Source organism: Buteo buteo, chromosome 15 (genome assembly GCF_964188355.1).
Source record: "Buteo buteo chromosome 15, bButBut1.hap1.1, whole genome shotgun sequence".
Classification (NCBI taxonomy): Eukaryota; Metazoa; Chordata; class Aves; order Accipitriformes; family Accipitridae; genus Buteo; species Buteo buteo.
The window spans coordinates 29449965-29470567 of record NC_134185.1 but is presented as its reverse complement, the minus strand read 5'-3'; the positions used below and the strand labels follow the sequence as shown (position 1 = coordinate 29470567).

The 20603-nt window shown below is 41.4% G+C and overlaps 1 protein-coding gene across 2 annotated transcripts in view; it reads right to left on the bottom strand.

Annotated features, from left to right (window-relative positions):
* The window catches only part of NKAIN2 (sodium/potassium transporting ATPase interacting 2), a 561467-nt gene that overhangs the window by 22159 nt on the left and 518705 nt on the right, over positions 1-20603 (bottom strand). For both annotated transcript variants that reach the window (XR_012653077.1, XM_075046873.1), the window contains exon 5: positions 3386-3446. Coding sequence is in view for 1 of the 2 variants with exons in the window: in XM_075046873.1 (XP_074902974.1) it covers positions 3386-3446 (61 nt within the window). In the remaining variant the exon portion in view is untranslated. The remainder of the gene's footprint in view (positions 1-3385; positions 3447-20603) is intronic.

Genomic DNA, 20603 nt, shown 5'->3' with positions numbered 1-20603 from the left:
CTGTACCAGGAGGGAAAGCAGCTTCCACTTTAATCCTTGATGCAGAATTAACCCAAAGCAGATTGTTCTCATGAAAGGTAGACTTGTGCTTTGATTTAGGGGGCCTGCTGCTGGATTTATTTGGTGTGTGAGTAATTAAAACCTTTAGACTTGCTGATTCAGCCCTAGTTATGATCCTGATTTGATCACTGTATTGTTCCATTCCTAATCCTTTAGTGAGGTTAGAGCAGGTTAATCTTAGTGAAATGTTTGCTTAATTCTATCCTCGCTCATTTGTTCTCTTAATAAAATCTGCATAAAGAATGGAGAAATAGTAATTCTTTCAGCTTGTTCCAATTACTTTGAGAGCAAAACTAATTTGGCTGAAGCAGCCTAAGAGCAACTTGATTGTGTTTCTACAGTTGAGGCTCTGTGCCAAGAGAAGATGTGGCACCCTCTCTGCTCCAGAGCAGTGTCGATACGTTCCTCGGGTTAAAATCCAGAACATGCCCATGTCTGGCTTTTGGATGTTGTATGACTTTCTGTCTGGTCTCATGCCTTGCTGCCCATTCCTGCCAGGCTCGGTGTTTCTGCCTCTTTTGCGCCTCTTCTGGACTGCTGTTACTTCCATGGCCCGTCAGCAAAGCAGAAGAAATTGAACGGAGTGTATGGGTGTTCATGTATGGGTGTTCACGACGTCCATCCTGAGAAGCAAAAGGCTTTTTCTGTTGGCTCTGCCTCATCAGAAGGGCTTTTTCTATTGACTCTGGCTCATCAGACAGGACTCGTGGTTGAATGCCCCTTTGGCGTGACCCACTATGTTGCAGTGGTGTGGGAGAGTTGCTTTGGGGTGACTGGTTTTACCAGAGGCTCTTTCACGGCTGACACATCTTTAGCGCACGGAGGGAACACCAGCTGCCAACCTCCATGCAAGCACAAGCCCAGCCTCCCCCCTTAGCAGGTATGGGTGCTGGGCAGGGGGTGGGTGGGCAGCAGACTAAAGCTCTTTTCTGCTATGCTAGATATCCAGCAAGTCTGGAGGAGGGTGAATATTGTGGGCAGAAGGGGTGTCTGCATCCCCATAGCAGCATATGGTCCCCATATGGACCTTGCTCCATAGCAGCATGCAGGGGTGAGGAACTGGAAAAGTGGAAGAAGAGACTATGGGAAGAGAAACACAGCTGGGGGATCTGAAGTGATCTCACACCAGACTCGCATATGCAGGAAGCTCTAGCAATGGCTCTGGGACATATTCCACGTTTCCTGAAAGCTTTTCTCCTTCGCACTCGCTCGGTCTGCATGAGATGACCCCATCTGTGAATGTATTGAGAAAGTTACGCTTAGGCATCTTCCCCTGGAGTATAAATACTAAATAACATGGCATCCATAAGGGATACATGACTTCTCAGAGGAGTACAATAGATGGATGTGTTGCCAAAAGGGAAGGGAAAAGGCAAGAAAATGTATCTAAATGGGATTGAAAGAAACTAAAATTAAAGCGGAGCAGGGGGTATCTGTGCGGACTGGAGCCCCTGGCTGTCGCAGCGAGTGCTCGGCACCCGTCAGAGTGGATGTCTGAGTAGAGGGAGAACTCGAATCGCTCTCACTCTCTGCTACATGCAGCCTCTCAGTAGAAATTAAAGCTGCTTTAATTTTACGACACCTTGAGGGGCCAAATCCAATCTGAGCATTATTACGGTGTTGGGACAGCTCTGCCACAGAAGTTCCCTTTTTCTCTTTTTTTTTCCAGCCACACTTCCAAACCTCACCCGAGGGAAAGCTGCGGAGCCTGAGCTTGCGCTGGTTTCATTGCGCTGGGTGGGGATTCGCGCCGGTACCTCAGAGGGATGCTCACAGATGGGTTAGATGGCTCTTTAGCTGGAAGAGGAGGCCTGGCCGAGGTGTACTAACAAAGTAATGAGAGCCTCAAAACAGGCAAGACGACAGCAAGGAAAGGTTCAAAGAAGCATGACGAGCTGTAGCTTCCGAACAACAGGGAGCTCCCGCCGCAGTGAGCAGAGAACAATACCATATTGGCCACAGCACTTTGCTGCCAGGAATGTCGCTTTACAGACCATGGGAGAAATCTCTCAAACGTGCTCCAACTTCTGTGCTTGTTTGGTGAGCCAAGTCACAAGTCTTTTCCTTGCTTTTGACTTATACCGTGCCCAAAAGCATTACAGAAGAGTGAAAAAAAGATTTAAGCCCTCAGAAGAGAGGGCAGGAAAGTATTAAACGGGATTTTGTTTTGGGGGGCAAGGAATCATTTTCCTCCAGCTTTGTGGATAGTGAATGCACTTAATGGGAAAATAGGAGAAAGTACGTGTGACTGGGTCCTTCCCTAAAAAGACAAGACCTGTTTGTGCCATACCCCTGCTCCACTTGCTTTACTCTTATGCCTTCCTCGCCTCCACAGAAATGCAAAGACAACTGAAAGGAGGATAGTCGGAAAGAGCTCCAAAGGGTGGTTTGATTTTGGCACTAAGTCTCCCCTTGACGGCTCACAGTGGCACTGGATTGCCAATAGATTATAGGGTTGCAGCTATTTTCTACGCAGGAGAACACACAAAGGAACCCCCACCAGCCCTAGCAGTGCTCTCCATCAAATAAAACCCCTTTAGCTTCCTGTTGCAGAGCTCTCTCTAGGATTCATGTATATTTTATCAAAGTTACATGCAGTTCTGATACTTGTTTCTAAAGTGCTGTAGTATGAATCCCAAGATGTACTGAAATGCTGCAGTGGCCGTTTTTAAAAAAATCAAGGTTAGACTAGAGAAAAAACGAAATGGCTTGACTCCATAGCATGTGATAAGAGCAAATTCTGCTCAACAGGCTTCTATTGATATAAATAAGCAGAAGAAACACAAACATACATCTATATGAAATAATTTCGCTCCTTGTAATTGTACCCTGGGAGCAGCAGGAACAAAGAGGAGCTCCACAGTTTCACCTGTCATAAATGAAGGTCCTGCAATGATCTAAAGGTATTTTTTTGCCAGAAGTGCTTTTACAAGCCAACACACAACACAGAAGAGCTATGCCCTCAGTGGTAACCAATTACTGTGAAGATAGTTAATAACAATCTGGACTAAGGAAAAAAAAAAAAAGAAAAAAAAAGCTTGTAATAACCAATTGGGATTTTTGCTTTTTTTATCTATGTCTTAAGCTAAGCTGTGAGGAGAAAAAAATTCAGAAGAAAAGAGTGTGTATTTTTTAAGCTGCATTTCACAACATCTTTGTCTTTCAGCCATTTGCAAATTTTAGATCAAGAAGGATGGACAGAAAGCATGCGCTGGCTACAGTATAATAAGGCATTTAGGTTGAAGTCAGCAAGAGCCAGCATAGTGGAGGGGTGATTTTAAAAAAAAAGAATTAATTTTGTATGTAATAAAGCTTTAGTACTTACAGCTGTCCTCTTCTTCAGTAATACATTTCACAACATAACAGGCATAGATGAAGCCCGCCAGCTGAAACAAAAGGTAATAGCGTTAAATGTAAAGCAAATGCAATAGAAAAGCAAGAGTTGGTTTTAGAAAAGCAACAACAGAAACAGAAATAACAAAATTCACCAGAGTCTATTTGATGAGGTAATGATAATTCTTCACAACAGTTTGGTAATTTTAATTGGAAATAGCCAGGGGAATTTTGCATCTTTCTTGTAAAACAGACCCTTCAATAAAACTTCCAACAATTGATCAAAAATTTTCCGTTACCGAAGTAGGTTCTTTTTAATTGTTGAAAACCAGATGGGTGGTTGGATGGATGGACTTTTAGCCACTGAAAATGTAAATATTTCTGTCAAAATCAGATTTGTCATCCAACAAAACCTGACCCTCTAGCAGAACTCTGTTTTTAGCAGAACCTTGCCACCTAAACTGAAGTGGAATTCAGTGCACTTGTAAACCCACTTTATAGTGATACTTTATCACTTGAGATTAGTGCTGTGGATTAGTGGGACTGGTTCCTGTATCTGTGATAACCCCCAAGCCTCAAGACCTATCTAGCACTTTGGATGGGTCTGGATGTATTTACATCAGCATCACGTGCTGCAGCTGGCAAATTCATATCTTGTTCCCTTCACTCCTCTCCTCAGACCATGCCCAGAAGTGAATTGTAAACAGAAGCAACAAGATTTAAAGAAAATGAAAATCTGGAGTAGTCCTCGAGTACTATGGAAAATTGCTTATCTTACCCTATCACCTGAAAAAATAGAAAAAAGGGAATAAATGGCCAATATCACACATGCCATGGGGCAAGTATCATGTGAGTCCTCTGCTAGTGCCTACACCAAGTTCTATCATCACTGAGAATTTACACCAGAAGCAACAGAACAAACACTGGAGCAGCAGCACGTGCCACGTGTTGCATGCTTTACATGGCTTCCCTTACGTGTAGGTCCGGAGAGTTTTCTCCGCTGATTGCCAACAACCTGTTTTTCACCCTTTAGCTCCCCACTGAAATTTGCATGGTAGGATGTCAAAAGAATTCCGGTTGTTTGATCTCTTTGTAGTGAAAAGTGAGCCGTGCTGTCGAAATGTGTTATTCTGTACAGGTCACCTCACAGAGGTCTTTTCATAAGCTGCAAACCCAACTGTAGACTTTGGGAATTAGTTCTTTATATGAATAAGAAAAATGCCTAAAGGCTCCAGCCAGGACTGAGCTCTCTGTGTGCGTGGCGCAAAACCCATAATCTCCGGCTGAGGGAGATGATGATCTTAATTTCAGCCAAAGTAATCAGTGGGTCAGACAGTAAAAAGGGTGAAATCTGGGAGAAGACCATGTATTGTTATGAATGCTGGCTAGTGCAAATGGATTATTTTTTTTTTCATTAATCCAAGGCACACCTACAATCACTGCAATATTATGGGGTCTTAAAACCCTTAATATTACCCGTATACATGAAATGCAAACAGTTCCATTCTGTTTCCTAGTGCCTCTATACCTGAGGCAGTGACCGTGCCTAATTTACTCCAGCTCTTACACAGATATTCCTGGTATTTCTGTCAGTTTTCTATGTAGGAAGCTCTCCATACCTATGAGTCCTTGCTTCTAACATCTGTATGGGTGAGAGATGGCTATAGGGGAAAAAAAAAGCCAGCCCCAAGGCTCTTCTGAAGAGATTAAGGCTTGATTTGGAGATCACACTACAGCCAGCATAGATGTTGTCTGCTAACTGCTAAAGTTCCTGTTGGGAGCCCAGAAACTGCATTACAACAGAACTAAATCATTAATTTTGTCATTTATTATAAATCTGCCTTATAGTGCTGCTGGGAAGATTTTACACCTGGGAAGGATGAAATATTCACCGCTGGACACAAAGAACGCACTGTACCAAGAACAGTGGCATTCAGCTAATATCAGCATTTCATCTCCGTTTTATTGGATCACTCTTTCCTTTGGTTTCTTGGCTTCAAGACAGAGGGCTAATTTGCTCCACTGACTTATGCCCTGCATAACCCCATTGACTTCAATGACATTACATGAGGTTTAATTCAGCAATGAATTAGGCCCAGAAAGGTTGTTCATAAATGATTCCATTCTTGGATGTGAACCTTGGCTTAATAGTTTCTCTGTTCTCTTTTTACAGACCATCAGATCCAAGATAGCTGAATAGTTGCATCCCTAGTAGGCCACAATGGTAAAGCTTTTCTTGTAATAGAGTTCAATACTTTACTCTCTGCTAAACGACCACAAGTTCACGTTATTAACTAAACTTCTCTCACAAAGCGCAGCAAACAAACTGTATCACAAACTGTGCTTACAACTGATCTTTTAATTGTATTCAGTTGCATCCCTTAAATGTCTAGGGAACTTCTTTGATATATAAGTAAATCCTACAGCATTTCATCAGATGAGCTTGCTGATTAAAAGAGTGCCTTAAAGCTAGAAATTGTTCTGTTCTAAATACAAATGGAAGATTGTTTCCCATGAGACAATCAGAGTTCATAGAATAAACCTCCCCTTCTCCCCCATTTATCCAACCCTTTGCTTGGTACACATAATAATTTTGTTTTGATTTGAACATCACGTTAGTATTTTGTTTTTGGTTTTTTTTTCCTCTTTTTTTAACCAAGCAATTTATCAGTTCTAATCCAGTGACAGCCATTCAAGATTTATCTTCTAATTGCATCATCATCAGAGGGCACACCCTCAGAACTGAGGTTAAGAAGGAAAAGTGGCAGTTTTTACTTTGAGGATGCTCGATGGCCTGAGCCCATGGGGGCTACAGAGACCTCTAGGATGAAGACCAGGAACATGCTTTCTCCCCGGTGGACTAAGACTTCCTATAGGAAGGGTACAGCTCATCTGTGCACGCAGCAGAGATTTCTTGGGGACCAGTCAGCTAAAATTGTTAATGAATTCCCACATGGATAAAGGGCTCTCACAAAATTTACCACGTTTGTTAATAGTGCAAGATGCATTTCTTTGACTCTAAGAAAAACACACTGCAATGTATCTATGTACAGCACAAAATAAAAAAAAATAAATTCCAAACAAAACACTTCACTGAACACACTCCTTCCCCTGGAGAAGAAGATGAGGAAAAAAAAGAACCAACAACAAACCCAAATGATAGAGGTTAGTCACATCGCTTAATATATTCCTGGGAAGCCTTCAAACACAGCGGTGCTGAGTGCAGTATGAGAATTACACAGCAGAGTCTTCGTGATTCAGTATATCAGAAAGATTTTTTTTTCTTATGGGAGAAGGAAGGGAATGAGTCCTCAATGATAAAGAAGAGAAGGAGCCTGACTGTCTTAGAAAATCAGTTTAAAACCTGGAAAGCTAGCTTGAAAACTCTTGTTGCTTTGCATCCCCTTATGCCTTTTTTTTTTTTTTTTTTTTTAATTAACTGAGCTTTCTTTTATAAACCATGTAGCGATAAAAAGAAATAGGTGCAATGAACAGAAGATCAGTTCTGGATCCCAGACCCATCCAGATTAGGTGTCTGCATCTGTCCCATTCACATTTTAATGCTGTAGTACGGGCCTCCAGAGAAGGAACCATTAACAGCACTCCTGCTCATTTATACATACAGTGATTAGTGAATGCATGTTTTTATGAACCTCATTTTCTGCAGCTTGAAAAAATCTGCTCTTTACAACTTTCCCTGATATGTCCATATGAGAGTATAAATGAACACTGTTCTTTCTAAAAGTGACACATTTCCCATCCCTGCACCAGCTCCCTGGGTGTTACTTTGATGGCATCTGATGACCATTTTTATATACAATGATCTCAAACACTTTTAAAATTTTTTTAATTTTTTTTTTCATCCATAAACACCTTGATGAAACTACCGTTCCTTCTGCCAAGGGAAAAATGAAGACAAGCAAAAGGCTAAAATAAATCAGGGATACAATAACACTACTGAAGGTTTGGCAATGAGATTAATTACAGAATTAAGTTAATGCATCATATTGCCTTATTATAGCCGTACAAGCCAAACAACAAAGTAGACAGAATATTCCCCACCCAAGTCAGCAATGTCCTGTTATGCTGTTAGAGACTCTTAGCAGATCCTGAGTTTTCTGTGAGTGTACTTCCAGACTTGCTCAAAATGTCAAGTGCTGTGATCAAGCTTAATCAGAATCGATATTGATCAAAATCCTCTCTTGCCATTTTTCCTCACTTCTTTTATGGAGATGAATGTTTTCATACACTGCAAATAGCACCAGATTTGGGAAGAAGGCTATTATATGAAAACTCATCATTCCTGGTCAAGGCCCCCACCTTTCCCTCTTTTAAAGCAGTTCTATATAGATAATTATTAGGAGTTATCTTTATTAAGCTGGACACCTGAAACAAAAGAATGACAGCAAGGAAGAAGCAAAAACTAAAAGTGGGTAAGATCTGAGTGGGATAAGGTGATGAGGAGAAGGCTCAAGATGAAGATGAATGAGTTAAGGGTTATGGAAATAGTACATGGCCTTGGCTTCACTGAATGAGCGTGTTTTATTTTATAACTGGGCTTTGTCAGGGGAAAAGGACTTTGTCAGGGGAAATGGACTTTGTCAGGGAAAATGGACTTCAGACTCAAAAAACCCCCAAATCATTGTGTTTTCATATGGAAAGATGTTACAGTGTCTTCTGAAACAACAGGCTTATGTATTTACTTTTCATTATTAAGTTTTTGCAGGATTCTACAAACACTATGGTTTTAAAACCTTAGTAAAAAATGGGCTAGTTTAAGCAATAATAATGCAGAATTAAATGGAGGTTAATTTTGGCCCTGGGAACTTTATATTGTAAAGCTGTGATGTTACATGTCTGCCCATGTGTAATTTAATCATATTTCTTAAGCTTACAGGGGACTGCACATATAAAGCTTTGTAATGCTGTGCATTTAAGGAACATTGTTTCTTTAAAATGGATTTTTGGAGGCTGGAGATACATATATATATCTATATATACACACACACATTATGAGCAACTGAAGAACTGGAGAATTACTATCTAGAAAGCTTCCACTGTATTGATTCTCAGAAAAATCATACTCATTATTCAGCAAAAATGGTGAGACAGAGACCTTTCTCTCAATATCTGTAGAACTAAGTCAGTGTCATGGGGGTTCTAAAGCTGCCCCCTGCAAAAAACCTTTCAAGCATGATTTCGCTGCCTGCAGCAGTGCCGCACTGGTGAGTGAACATCATTGCTGGAGTTTAATATAAGACTCAAGCTATGTTCCATGGAAACGACTCTGTTGAGGTATGCTTTTATTTGTGCTTGCATTTAACGTTATGAGAACCCTGTCATTCCTCCAAGTTTAACTATCTTTCATCATAAAAGGAGCGTTAGAAAACTATTGATATCAGGCCAGATTCCTGATGGGGAATGTAGACTGTGTGGCCTTGCAGTCATTATTCTACAGAATTAACTATCTATGTGCTGTCTGGAAAGAGCAATTCATTAGTATGGCCAAGTAGCTTTATTCCGTGCAACAAAATAATTATTAAAGAAAGACAATGTTAAATTGCCATGTCCACAGTGATACCTAGTGGGCAATCATGAAATTTAAACCCAAACCAAACCAAATCCATAATTTCTTAGCCTGTGTTGTTGTCAAATTCCTTTTCTTTCCTTTCTGAAGCTGAAAGCTGTCCCAGAGGTTTTTGATTTTTTTTTTTTTTCCAACAGGCACAGTAAAAACATGAATCATAAATACAGACAAATCTAGACACATTGGAAAACAGAAATGTGATAAAAATTGCATTTATTTCAACTAGTGGATCATAATCTTTTTGTAACAGCTGTCTAGAAGGTGCTTAGCATAAAGTCTTTCTTTATTTCTCGGTGGACTATTCATTTTCTGGAGATTTCCTTTTTGTATAAGCATTTGAAGATCACCATGAAGACCTGCTAGAATGCTTTTGTTTGAAATGCTGCTGGGAGCTTGAGAGCGGTTCTGTCTTGTTCAGGGCAGCCGTTCCCTTAGTGTCTTCCCTGGCAAGCTTTTTCACCTGATGAATTGAAGAGACCACAGGGGCACTGAAAATCACAGCACTGTGGCTTGTCAGATAAGAGCTGTGCAAACCTTTAACAATGGTAGAAAGCGAGAGATACTTACCTGTTTTGAAGCTATATTACAGACACTCGGCTTGACCCAAATTTCCTGAAAGTTTAGCGAGACTTTTCTGCAAATCTGACCTCAAACTTTCCACAGACCTTCCCTCTTCCTAGGTATTTCGGTGTGATTTATGCTTTTGATAACCACGTGGTATTTGGCATTTTTCCATGATTTCATCTCACAGCTAAAGAATAGGATGTCCTTTTTCCTGCTTCAGACATCAAAGACAACCCCCAAATACAGGGTCCATCAGCCTGTATGAGACGGAACCAGGGATTGCTGATTACTGTCCTCCGTGTCCGCTCAACAGCGGAGCATCTTGTAGATTCAGGCTCGGTGCCAAACTGCACATTCCTGCTCCGGCAGGTGAAACGTCCCGGCTGGGACTCTGCTGGATTCCCTCAGGAAGCTGAAGCAGCCACATCTCAAGGGGCAGCGGGGAGGCGACAGCAGGCTGACCAGCGTCGAACCCCAAATCACAGCTTAGAGCCATGATAGGACTGGGAAGCTGGGACCAAATTCTCCACCTGCTGCATTCGGCAGGTACTGGTTGCAGCTTGAGTCCGCGTTGCTCAGTGCAGGCTGAAGGGGTTAGTGCTGCAAAAACCACCTTGTTAAAAACTAGAGAACTTTTAATTTTCTTTTTTTCTGCTTTTGTGGAGTTGTCTCCACTTTACCTTTTCTCACTTGGTTAGGGTTAAATGATGTATTTGATTACATATTTTTGTTAATTCCATCCAAACTGAGTCTATGGGAAGTCCTGAGAACAGAAAAGTTTATTGCTCTGTTTCCTCTCAGGGCATGGCTCTGAAACCGAAGTTGTCACTGTTAGAACAGAGCTCTGATTGTACAGGGGTCAACAGTGTGCAGTGACTGCTGTTCACATCAAAGGGGTTTAGCCATTAGGGCTGTGTATATTGGGAAAAATCATCCCATTTATTTTTAAAACAAGGCCAGCTGCCTCTATCGACTCAGCAACAGCAAAACAACAAAACAAAGAATGAAGTTGAAACAATAAAAAACAAAGTAAAAGGCTTTAAAATACATATCACGCTGGTCATTCTGTTAATAATAGGAATGGATTATTAAAGCAAAAGTGTATATGCTTCTGTATGTGGGCTTTGCTCTGAAGGTTTTATATCAAGAAAACTTCTGTGGAAAAAAACTTTGGACCTTTTTCCCCTCTTGTCTCTGGGAATGCTTTGGAATGGTTTAATCATCCGGCTTTGGTATCTGACTGCCTTTGGCAGCAGTAGCTTTTCTTATCATTATGTCTAACTGTGTGTCACCTTTTCCAGACAGCCATAGGATTAGGATAAGAAAAATTGGTTCTTTATGCTGCAGATCTAACAAAGCCACAGACTGCTCACAGCCCACCAAATGAATGCCTAGCATTTTAAATTGAACTGCGTTAGAAGAAACAGTTGATTATCAATGCTACTCACTCTTTTGAGGGGCAGCAGGAAAAAAAAAAAAGCATATCTGAAGTTTGTGCAGATTGTATAGGGGGAAATATTTTGATGGTGCACGAGAACTCTGAATTCCTGATAAACAAACACATATGAGTGCTTCTGTTCAGTGAAACCCCATCCCTCCACGTTGAGGCACCCATATGGCAAGTGAACCTCGACGATGTGAGTGTGAACACCAGGCCCATGGATCCGGGGCACAGGAGCTTTCAGAGGAGAGGGAGCAGAGGATGAGAAAGGGACTAATATGCTGTTGTGTCTGCCAGTTCCTCAGGATCGTGGCCACCCATGAAAACTGTAGAGTAAAAGTTCAGAAAGGAAGCACAGGTAATTTGCTCTGCTCCATCATTACATGTTAGATTAAGTTAGAGCAATGCTGTCACAGAAATGGCAAGAGCCACAACATTTCATCAGAGGTGAGGGAGACTTTCCAGTAACAAATGACTTTTTCCCTGTGATGCTATTTGTTTTCCCAGTGATGAATTGCTGTTTATTTGAAGACTCTCATGGCGGTCACAGTGTCAGGACGCTTCATGGTACGTGACAGCTGGCACTACACTGCCGTCATGGTGGTGGTCCTCGTGTAACAGCCTAAAACCGCTCCGATCAAAGGGCTCCTGCCATGGCTGGTGGTGGTGGCGTTGACAAGGCGGATTGATTTACGGTATGCAAAGTGCCCAGCTCAGCTGAAGCAGCTCTTCAGGAACAGGAAGAATCAAGTTCATTACTTTAACTTACGCAAAGAAAAACAAATAGGGCATTCATAGGAAAAGCTCTAGATGGTGTGATCTAGATGAATAGGGCCTGATGGGGTAAAACCCAAACGTTGGTTGGTTATTAAAATACAGTAATATTCAGAAGTCCAGTGGGAATTGTGGACTAACAGCAGAGGAAGGAACAGATCTCTTTGACAGTACCATCAGCAAAAGAGCTGCCAGGAAGGTGATTAAGTCCAGGGGAGGCTTCGCCTGTGCTCTTTGGCTGGCTGTGCCCATGCAAAAGATGGGAAGGTGGGATTTCTGACAGGATAGCCTCTCTCTCTTGCAACACATGTAAGGAAGCTGAGGAAGAATTAACCTAGCTTAACCAAATAGCTCCCTCAAACCTCATGCTCTGGAATAAGGAAAGAGGTATCTCAGTGAAAATACAAAGCAGTCTGCATAGGGTGCTCCACATCATTGCATCTCCCTAGGAAATGCCTTGCTTAGCACAAAGATTTTGCTCTAGATGCACAATGTAAGACCACCAAGTGTCAGGGGGGTTTCAAGGTCAATAAAACGTCTTCCTGTGACATGTAATGTTTAAAGTAACTGAACTCAGCTTATGTTTCAATGCTATTTTTCCTCTCAGCATTAGCCTACTGCAGGCTTTTTTCCACCTTTGTAATCTATAATAAAAGATATGTTTCAGTGCTACCTTTTCCATTCAGCAAAATCAGCTAAGCAGGCTTCAGAAAGCAAATGCCAGTGCGCTTTGTGAAACCCTTCCTGCAAAAGGAGAACCGCTGGAGAGTTTAAAGGAATATCACACCATGCAGCCTAGGCTGGTACGAAGAGAGATTACCCTCTAGAGCCTCCAAGTGGAAGGACAGTTTGAATTCCGCGGCCAAAGGCACCTTTCCCCTTACAGCCCTTCTCCTGAAGGGCAGGGGAGCACTCCTTTGTTTATTCAGCATGAAAAATAGTGATCTCCTTGGCCCGAATGGAAATAGCTTGATGGCAAAGGTCCCAGTCACCGCCTGGGGTGGCAGAAAACGTATGAATAAATTCTGCGCTATATGTGACCAAAACCCCCTTGATCCTTTTAGCCGAAGATTCCAGGAACATCATATCACACGAGGCATTTGGGGGAATGACGAATTATAAAGAGAGAACATTCTCGGAAAGGCCGTGTCCTCAGAGTCTGTGCCTCATTGCAGAGAGTTAAGTGGATGAGTTATATCTGACAGTTTATGAACCTTGTTAATATAATGCAGTACCTGGGAGTGTGCCAGCCACGGTGATCAAGGAAGTCTAAATTAGACCTCTGCCATGGACAGACATCAGATGCCCATTTAAAACTAAATGTTTCACCTGCACCAGGCATGTCTCTCGTTATCCTCTAAAGCAGCGAGCATCAGCTCGGAGCTCTGCGTGGCTCTCTGTAGCCAACCCACATCTCCTCCCTAGGTCTCAGTAAGATGCTACTTAACATGCTGATGCAGAAGCTGCTCTGGTAGGAAAAGCACAAGCGGCAGCAGCACTTTGACATGTTAGTCTTCATGAAAAATGTGAAGTCTGTGGGTTTTTTAACCCACGTGTCGTAAAGGCTGCAGGTCTCTCACCTGTTCCAGGCACAGGTCACTCAGGGCAAGCCATGCAGGGCAGACTGGGATGCCTTGGCCCCTGCAGGAGAGGTGAGGGAAAGCTGCTGCACCAGCAGAGAAGGACAACCTCCGTCCAGCCTCCAATCTGGCAATGGACTGCATGAAGTGAGAGAAAAGGCCACAGCCCTTTTTCTTCTGCTCTGGCAGCAGCACACGCGGTAGCCACCATGCTGGTACAGCAGCTGTGTTCCTCCTTTGTCCCTGAAAATGCTTTGCCTTTCTCCTTGCCTCCAGAAGCTCCCAATTCTGTGACGCAGAGCCACAGTACTCTCTAACACAAGCCTCACAACAGCACAATCAAGTCTATTTTTTTTTTCCCCCCCTTACAAAATCTGTAAAATAGAGGTAAAAGTGCCTGTTTCACCAGGGCCCTGTAAGATTCCAGTCATCACTATGACTTTTGGTTTGAGATTTCGGATGGGAAGCATGAAAAGTGCTACAGCTATGTATTCTATTCTACATTGTTATTAATCCATTATATCAGAATACTCTGCAAAGAATAACAGCAATGTGGTAATGCTTTATTTTTAATATTGTTTGTATTTAATTTTTGTATTCCAACTCTTTATAGTGTCATTTTTTTGTAATTCTCAGACTCAGCTCTAGCAGAGAACAAATCTTTGGTAGACAGATTTGGTGTTATTGACTTGAACAGATGCACCAAATCTTTGAAAAATGAAAGACAATGTTATCTTACTGAGGGTCAGAGGAAGAACGAATCTTAGATGCTTGGTTCTCCTACATCACCAGTTCATTGCCAGAATTGAGAAGTGTGACCTTATTTTGTCTGGTTGTATTGCCTTGGCAGAATAAAGGGCGGGGAGGATAATTTAATTGGCGAGACATGAAAGAATGAGATACGACACTGTGCAATGAGGTCCAACTCGCACAGCCATCTTTGAAGACAGCCAAGCAGTGCAGCTGCATAGCAACACTAAACATAGCGTAAAGCCCAAACACGTCATTTTTAATGAGATTTTTTTTCCCCTGATTTCTTATATATCCACAGTAAGTGGACAAAGTTCTACTGATGTCTTTAAAAGTTAATGAAAGAGGTATAAGAGTTTTAGGGAAAGTGTGCATAGCGTTGAGTTAGACCTCTCAGAAGAAGGAACAAAAGATTCTGTTGTCGCAGGTCAGTTCTAATCATGTTTCCAATTCCAGAGCTTTCATCTGGAATGTTTTCTATGATTTAGCCTATTTTCAAATATCCAGATACATGATGCTAATGGGCAACAAAATTATACCTACTAGGAAGCATCAGGAGGATGTTCCAAAAGAAGTTAAAAAACATTAATTGCAGTATAATACACTGGAGAACTGCTTGGAGAAAAATGAAACAATACCTGAAGGCATAAAGTTTGTTGTCAGAGGGGAAGGAAGAGTTGCCAGCACAGATGGAAAAGGAGACCAGGTGCTTGGGTGCACACAGGCATGCCGACCCACCCTTCATTTTCCACTGGTGCCCTAAAGGTAGATCTGATGTCAATAAGAGAATACTGGGAATTAGGAGATATGCCTATACTGGCCAACTGCTCTCTGTTACATCTCCTTTAATCATGGATACTTTATATCATCTACTGACACACAAGAGACACTAGAGTTTGACCCCATCTCTAGGTATGTAGTTTGGTAGAGCCCAACCTGAACCTTACCTTAATCATCTGAAACACAACATGTCCGACAAATATCATTCTTAAATACCTTGGCATTGCCAGGTAAATATGGAAATCACCTTCTGTTAGGAGGAGTGAAGACAGAATCTGACAAACAGTTGATGATGTTGTTTGGAATAACCTTACTCTGAGCTAGCGAATCGCCCTTACCAGCTACTTTGGTCTTCTGCCTTCCACAGTGACAAGGTGCCAGGGACGATAACTGAAGCAAAAAGATGTATGTCCTGCTGTTACGAATCACTGTGAAAAGTGATTACTCCTATAGGCCATGTATTTGCAGGAAACTAGCAATCCATTTTACCAAATTCTGCTCTGTGATTTAGACAGAAAGTTTAGCAAGTTCTTCCACACTGTACTTACATAGGAGAAAGAAATTGGGCAGAGTGGACAAATATTTTATACAAAGTAAACCTGACATAGAAGCTCCATTTTTAAATTGACCAAGGGACTTAGGAGCTCATTTATGACCTTAGGGTGGAGAAGTGTGTGAATGAGTTTTGAAAGTGGGATTTGAGAGCTTTTGACAAAATTTTATCTTTTAAAAACTTCATATCAATTTAGGCATCTATTTTATCCTATTTGATAGCAGTGAATGCAAAGTGATAGCTGTATTGTGTCCACACAAACTCCAGAAAATTTCAATTAAATCATAACATTTCTTGATAATCCTAGCTAATCAGGTGAATAGATCCTGGAACCCTTCACTATGGAGGATAACAATTGTCTTTCAGTAACTCCGTCCCTATTATTCTTTATTACTTTGTTAAATGCCGTGCACATCACTGGGAAGGTTATTGTAATTCTGAAGGTATGCATTAATATATTGTTGGATCTAAGATTTAAAATAAACCACCTTATCTTTGTGATATCTTTCTTCTTGTTACAGAGGAGCTACACTTTCATAAAATCATAGATTTGTTTGGTTTTTCACGTTTAGTGCAGTAAAACACTAATACTATCTTTTGAATGCTCAAGAAGATACATAGTTCTTGGAAAATGTATAACATGGTATTAGCGGGCAATAAATCATCAATCTGCAGTAACACAAGTCTGCAGCATGAACACGGAAGCGTACAAGGTATAACACATTAGGTATGCAAGTCCAGTGGAAGGCCAGAGACATTGCAGAATAAATTTAGAGTTATAGAAAATGGAAGAAAAGCAAACAGAGTCTGAAAACACCCCAATGTTTTATGCCAAGACAAATGAAACAGCATCCAAACATTCAGTGAACAGGGACTGGAGTGGCAGCAGGCCTTATTAGACATAAAAGGTACAATTTGCAAGGTTTGACATATGAATGTGTTACCCAAATAAAACAGATCCTTTGCTTGGATGTCTACAAACCAGAGTTGACACAGGTCCAATAAGCGGGTCTCCGTTTCCCAAAGAACTGAAGCAGATCAGATACATTGATAATACTGAAGAAATAGGTTAAAATTAAAGTTGAAAATGCCAACAGACTCCACACCCAAAATTCATCGGGGCAGAAATGTCCCATCTCCAAAAGTGTTACAGGTTGTGTCTAAATGACCAGATTGGTTAAGCTGCTCTAATCTGGTGGTCTTGGTCCCTTCACTTGAATGACTGGAGACCTGGTTGGGACAAGCACAGCTCCTGCTTAGCACTTGTGCCCAGATTTTTTTTTCCTGGGGAAACCAGGGCATCAGGAAGGAGGACAAAAGTGTGTGCTTAGGTCTGAGCTCTGTCTGGGCATGTGAGAGTGGAGATCTTTCTTTCACAACCTTCACAGCCCTTTGTCCACATTTTGAGAGGCCTGCTGTTCCTCTGCAATCAAAGCAACAAATTTGCAGAGGCAGGTGGCTGTTTATGTGCCCAGAAAGCCTGGGTGCTCACAAGTTTCTCATGAAAAGTCTGCAAAATTGCCACCAAAGGCATAATTCCATGACAAGGTGTTAGACTTCATGCTTAGTATGTGCCTGATTAGCAGGTGCTTGCTTTTGAATTTCACTCTGAGCTTCAGCATGCAGCAACCTAGCCATGAAGGAAGAGTTTAAACAACTGGGCAGCAAACAGACATGAAGCCCTACTGGTGTTCAGAGAGATGTTAATTGCATGATTCGTGAAGATATCTATTTTATCTGGAGGATGGCATCTAGCACAAAAGCCTGCTTTGGGATCCTTTTGTTCCTCATTCTGATCATTTGGTCAAGCCATCTCATCCAGCTACAACACAGAATCTGGATAATGAGTTCCCATCCATTTGAGTTGAATCTGACAGAGTCATCCTAACACTCTTCTGTGTTCTTCTGGACACATCCTTCCAAACTCCTTTTAGTCTTCTTTTTAGATCATTACATTACTGTACCAAATATGAATGTTCTGATGATGGCATATTTTTTTCTTCATTCTTACACTGATTTACTTGTTCTTGAGGTCTTATGGAGCCCACTAAGTAGGGCAGTTGTCTTCATTGTCCTTGCTGCTGCCTCAGTCAGGCACAGTCTTTCACTACTGAGGTTCTTCCCTGATAATATTTTTTTTCAACCAGTTTAGGGTCATCATTTCCATCTTTCACATGCACCCTTTTGCATGCTTTCATTATCTATGGCTTCTTCACACTGATCTTGTTTTTGATAGATGTTCTCATGGGGAGGTTCTATATTCTAATATAACATCTTTTGTCTTCCATAGGTCAACTACTCTGTTTCCTGCTATCAAGCAGCAAAAATTGTGGTCATATAGTTTCTATTAACCATCTATCTATTGAATTCTTGTGCTATTTCAATCAACACCATTTTCCCCTCAGTCAACCACTATAACACACACGGAAAGATGTAATATAGTCACAAGTATACCGTCATGTTGAATTAGCAGCAGCATTTGCAGCAAAACTTAACGTAACATGTTTTTTGAATGTAATGACCGTGGTAGGCATACTAACTTTGAAATACTTTCCAGTTACACCATCTTTGTCATGAATTATACACTTTTCCCAAAACAGCAAGGTAATATCAAGGCAAGCCCTGTGCTTAGTGAGGGATTGATGGAATATCAATGTACTGATGTTTCTTTTAAGAGCCAAATATTCCAGCTTGTTGCTTCACCCTTTGTGACACAGGGGAACGGCCGTGATAGAAATGTCAGACTTCGGTTTTGCCCTCAAGTTTCATTTGCTCAGCATTGTTCTAGCAGCTTCTGAAATTTTCACCCCCAGAATCATGAACATAAGTGACGACAATTTTAATTATCTTCCTTTTTTCCCCATGAATGCAAAGCCAAATACTGTCTAGCTATCCTGTGTAGTCACTGGTGAGAGACAGGCACCTACAGAGAGAACAAATCAGGCATCTAAATTATCTAAATTAGGTTGGGATGAATCTCTCAAGAAGTGTATGTTTTTTTCCATGGCTGGGAAAGAAGCCCCGTTGCTGTCTGGCTTCAGCTAGATACTGACTTTTAGATGACTGAAGAGGTGGTTTGAGGTTAATCCTACTCCAGCAGAACAAAGTAGGAGGTTCAGAGTTTCGATATGCCTATAACAATCTTAAAAATCAACGGAATTTAGAATATGCAAAGATTAGAAGACTGACACTCCTTCAGAGCAATCTGGACCTCTTGGTATTCCAAATACAAGCAAATAAAATGTTTGAACACAGAGAGGCAGGAAAGCCTGGCTTGCAGGTAGGGTGCCTGTGGAGTAGCGACTCCAGACCTGTGGTTCATAGTGCTTAATTAGCTCAGTGTGGATTCCCAGTTTAACTGGGCAGTTAAACAGCTCGTGTGCTCTGTGGCTATTTAAATGGGAACTCTGAATCTAAACAAGGATGTCACATTTTGTCTGTACTTAACAATGGTACCACTCATACTCGTTTTCAAAATATTTTTCTATGTCCACACCTGAGAAAGGATTTTGAAAAAGTGACGAAGGTCTAGAGAAGAACTGTGAGAATGATTAGGGGATTAGGGGGAGGAGGTTAAGCAGGTCAGCTACACAAAGGAGATTAAATTTCATCACAAATCAAAAAGAGGGAGTAAAATGTTGCTAACGACACAATGATGCAGTTTTCCAGATAAAAGTATTGTAAGCATCTGGACCAAAAGCTAGAAATTCAGACAAGTTCAAGGTAAATTTTAATAAGAATTGTGGTGAACTTTCCATAGTGGGACATTTTAAGATCAAGATTAAATGTATTTTTAACTCTAGTTCAGGCAGGAAATAATTCAGGGAATCTCTGTGCCCTGTGTTATGTAGGAGGTCAAACTAGGTAATTGCAGAATTTTCTTCTGGCTTCCTGATTTCAACTCTAATATGGTGCATGCAACATTGCTATACAACAATTTTAGTGTGTAGTAGTATTTGTGAAAGAAATTAATTCCACAAATGGGGAAAAAAGAACACTTTGCTTTAGTGGAAGAACAGCAGAGAAACTTGTAGTGACAGTAAAGTATTTGCAATTTGTATCTAGCTAACTCAGGTACAGCGGAGTACATTTAACTTCAACAGTATTATGATTTTTTTTAACTATTTTCTTCTTGAGTAAATTAACTTCAATTTGCACATTCAGTAATAAGTAGCATGGTGCATATTACACCATTATTACTATACCTAATTCAATAGATATGTAATTTACATTGCTATTTATATAAGTGCTGAATTAAATCCAAAGAATCCCAGGAGAGGAGTAACCAGCTTATTCCAGACCTTGGCTTAATATTTAATAAGGAACTATGGGGAAAGGAGGCACACCTCAAAAGCTTCAACCCTTATGTCAGGAATTGTATCTGAATCTCCAGGAAGGAAGAAAGTAACATCTTAAAATATACCTCCGAAACAAAATGTAGAGGATTTAAAGAAGGTAAAGAGCACTTGGGAGTAGGGCAAAGAGAAGAGAATGAGGGAACATGTCACCTTGACTCTTTCTTTCACTTCTTAATTTTTTTTAATTTTTCATTTTTTACGGCACATAATATTTCTGACTTCTCTATTCTACAGAGGGCTGGCTCTTACGAAATGCTCAGGTGCAGAGGCTGCAGGCTCCAAGTACACCGGGGCAGCCCACCACTGGTGGAGCCCTCCCTCGTCAGCAAGTGGCCTTCATGAAACATATTAAAAGAAGCGAACTGTAGAGCCAGCAATGACGGGAACTTGTACCGTGACATAAATCAAAAGTCTTATGGAATAGGGCCACGCTAATGAGGCAGAGGCACTGCGCTGCCTAAAGGACTGGAAATAGTTTATCTTCATAAAACAGAGTACGTTCTTGGGACCTGGGTAATTAACGATGCAGGGAAAGATACTCTGGCTATGGCTATGTTGCTAAATAGGAAAGGGCCAAGGGCCAATCTCTGGCTTCAAGGCCAAATTGCGCGGACTGGCCGTTGTCCGCAGGGCTTTGGTGCAGCTCCAGCTGGAGCACAGGGGCTGCGCGCCGGCTGCGTAGCACTTAACTGAGACTCCGCTGAGTCCTAGCTGTGAGACTTACGGCTCTGAGGCAATGCCACCTTCTCTGGGTTTTGTTTTTTTTTTTCAGTTCAAAGTGTCTGAAACAATGAGCGCTGTGTCACAGCCCAACAGAGCGAGG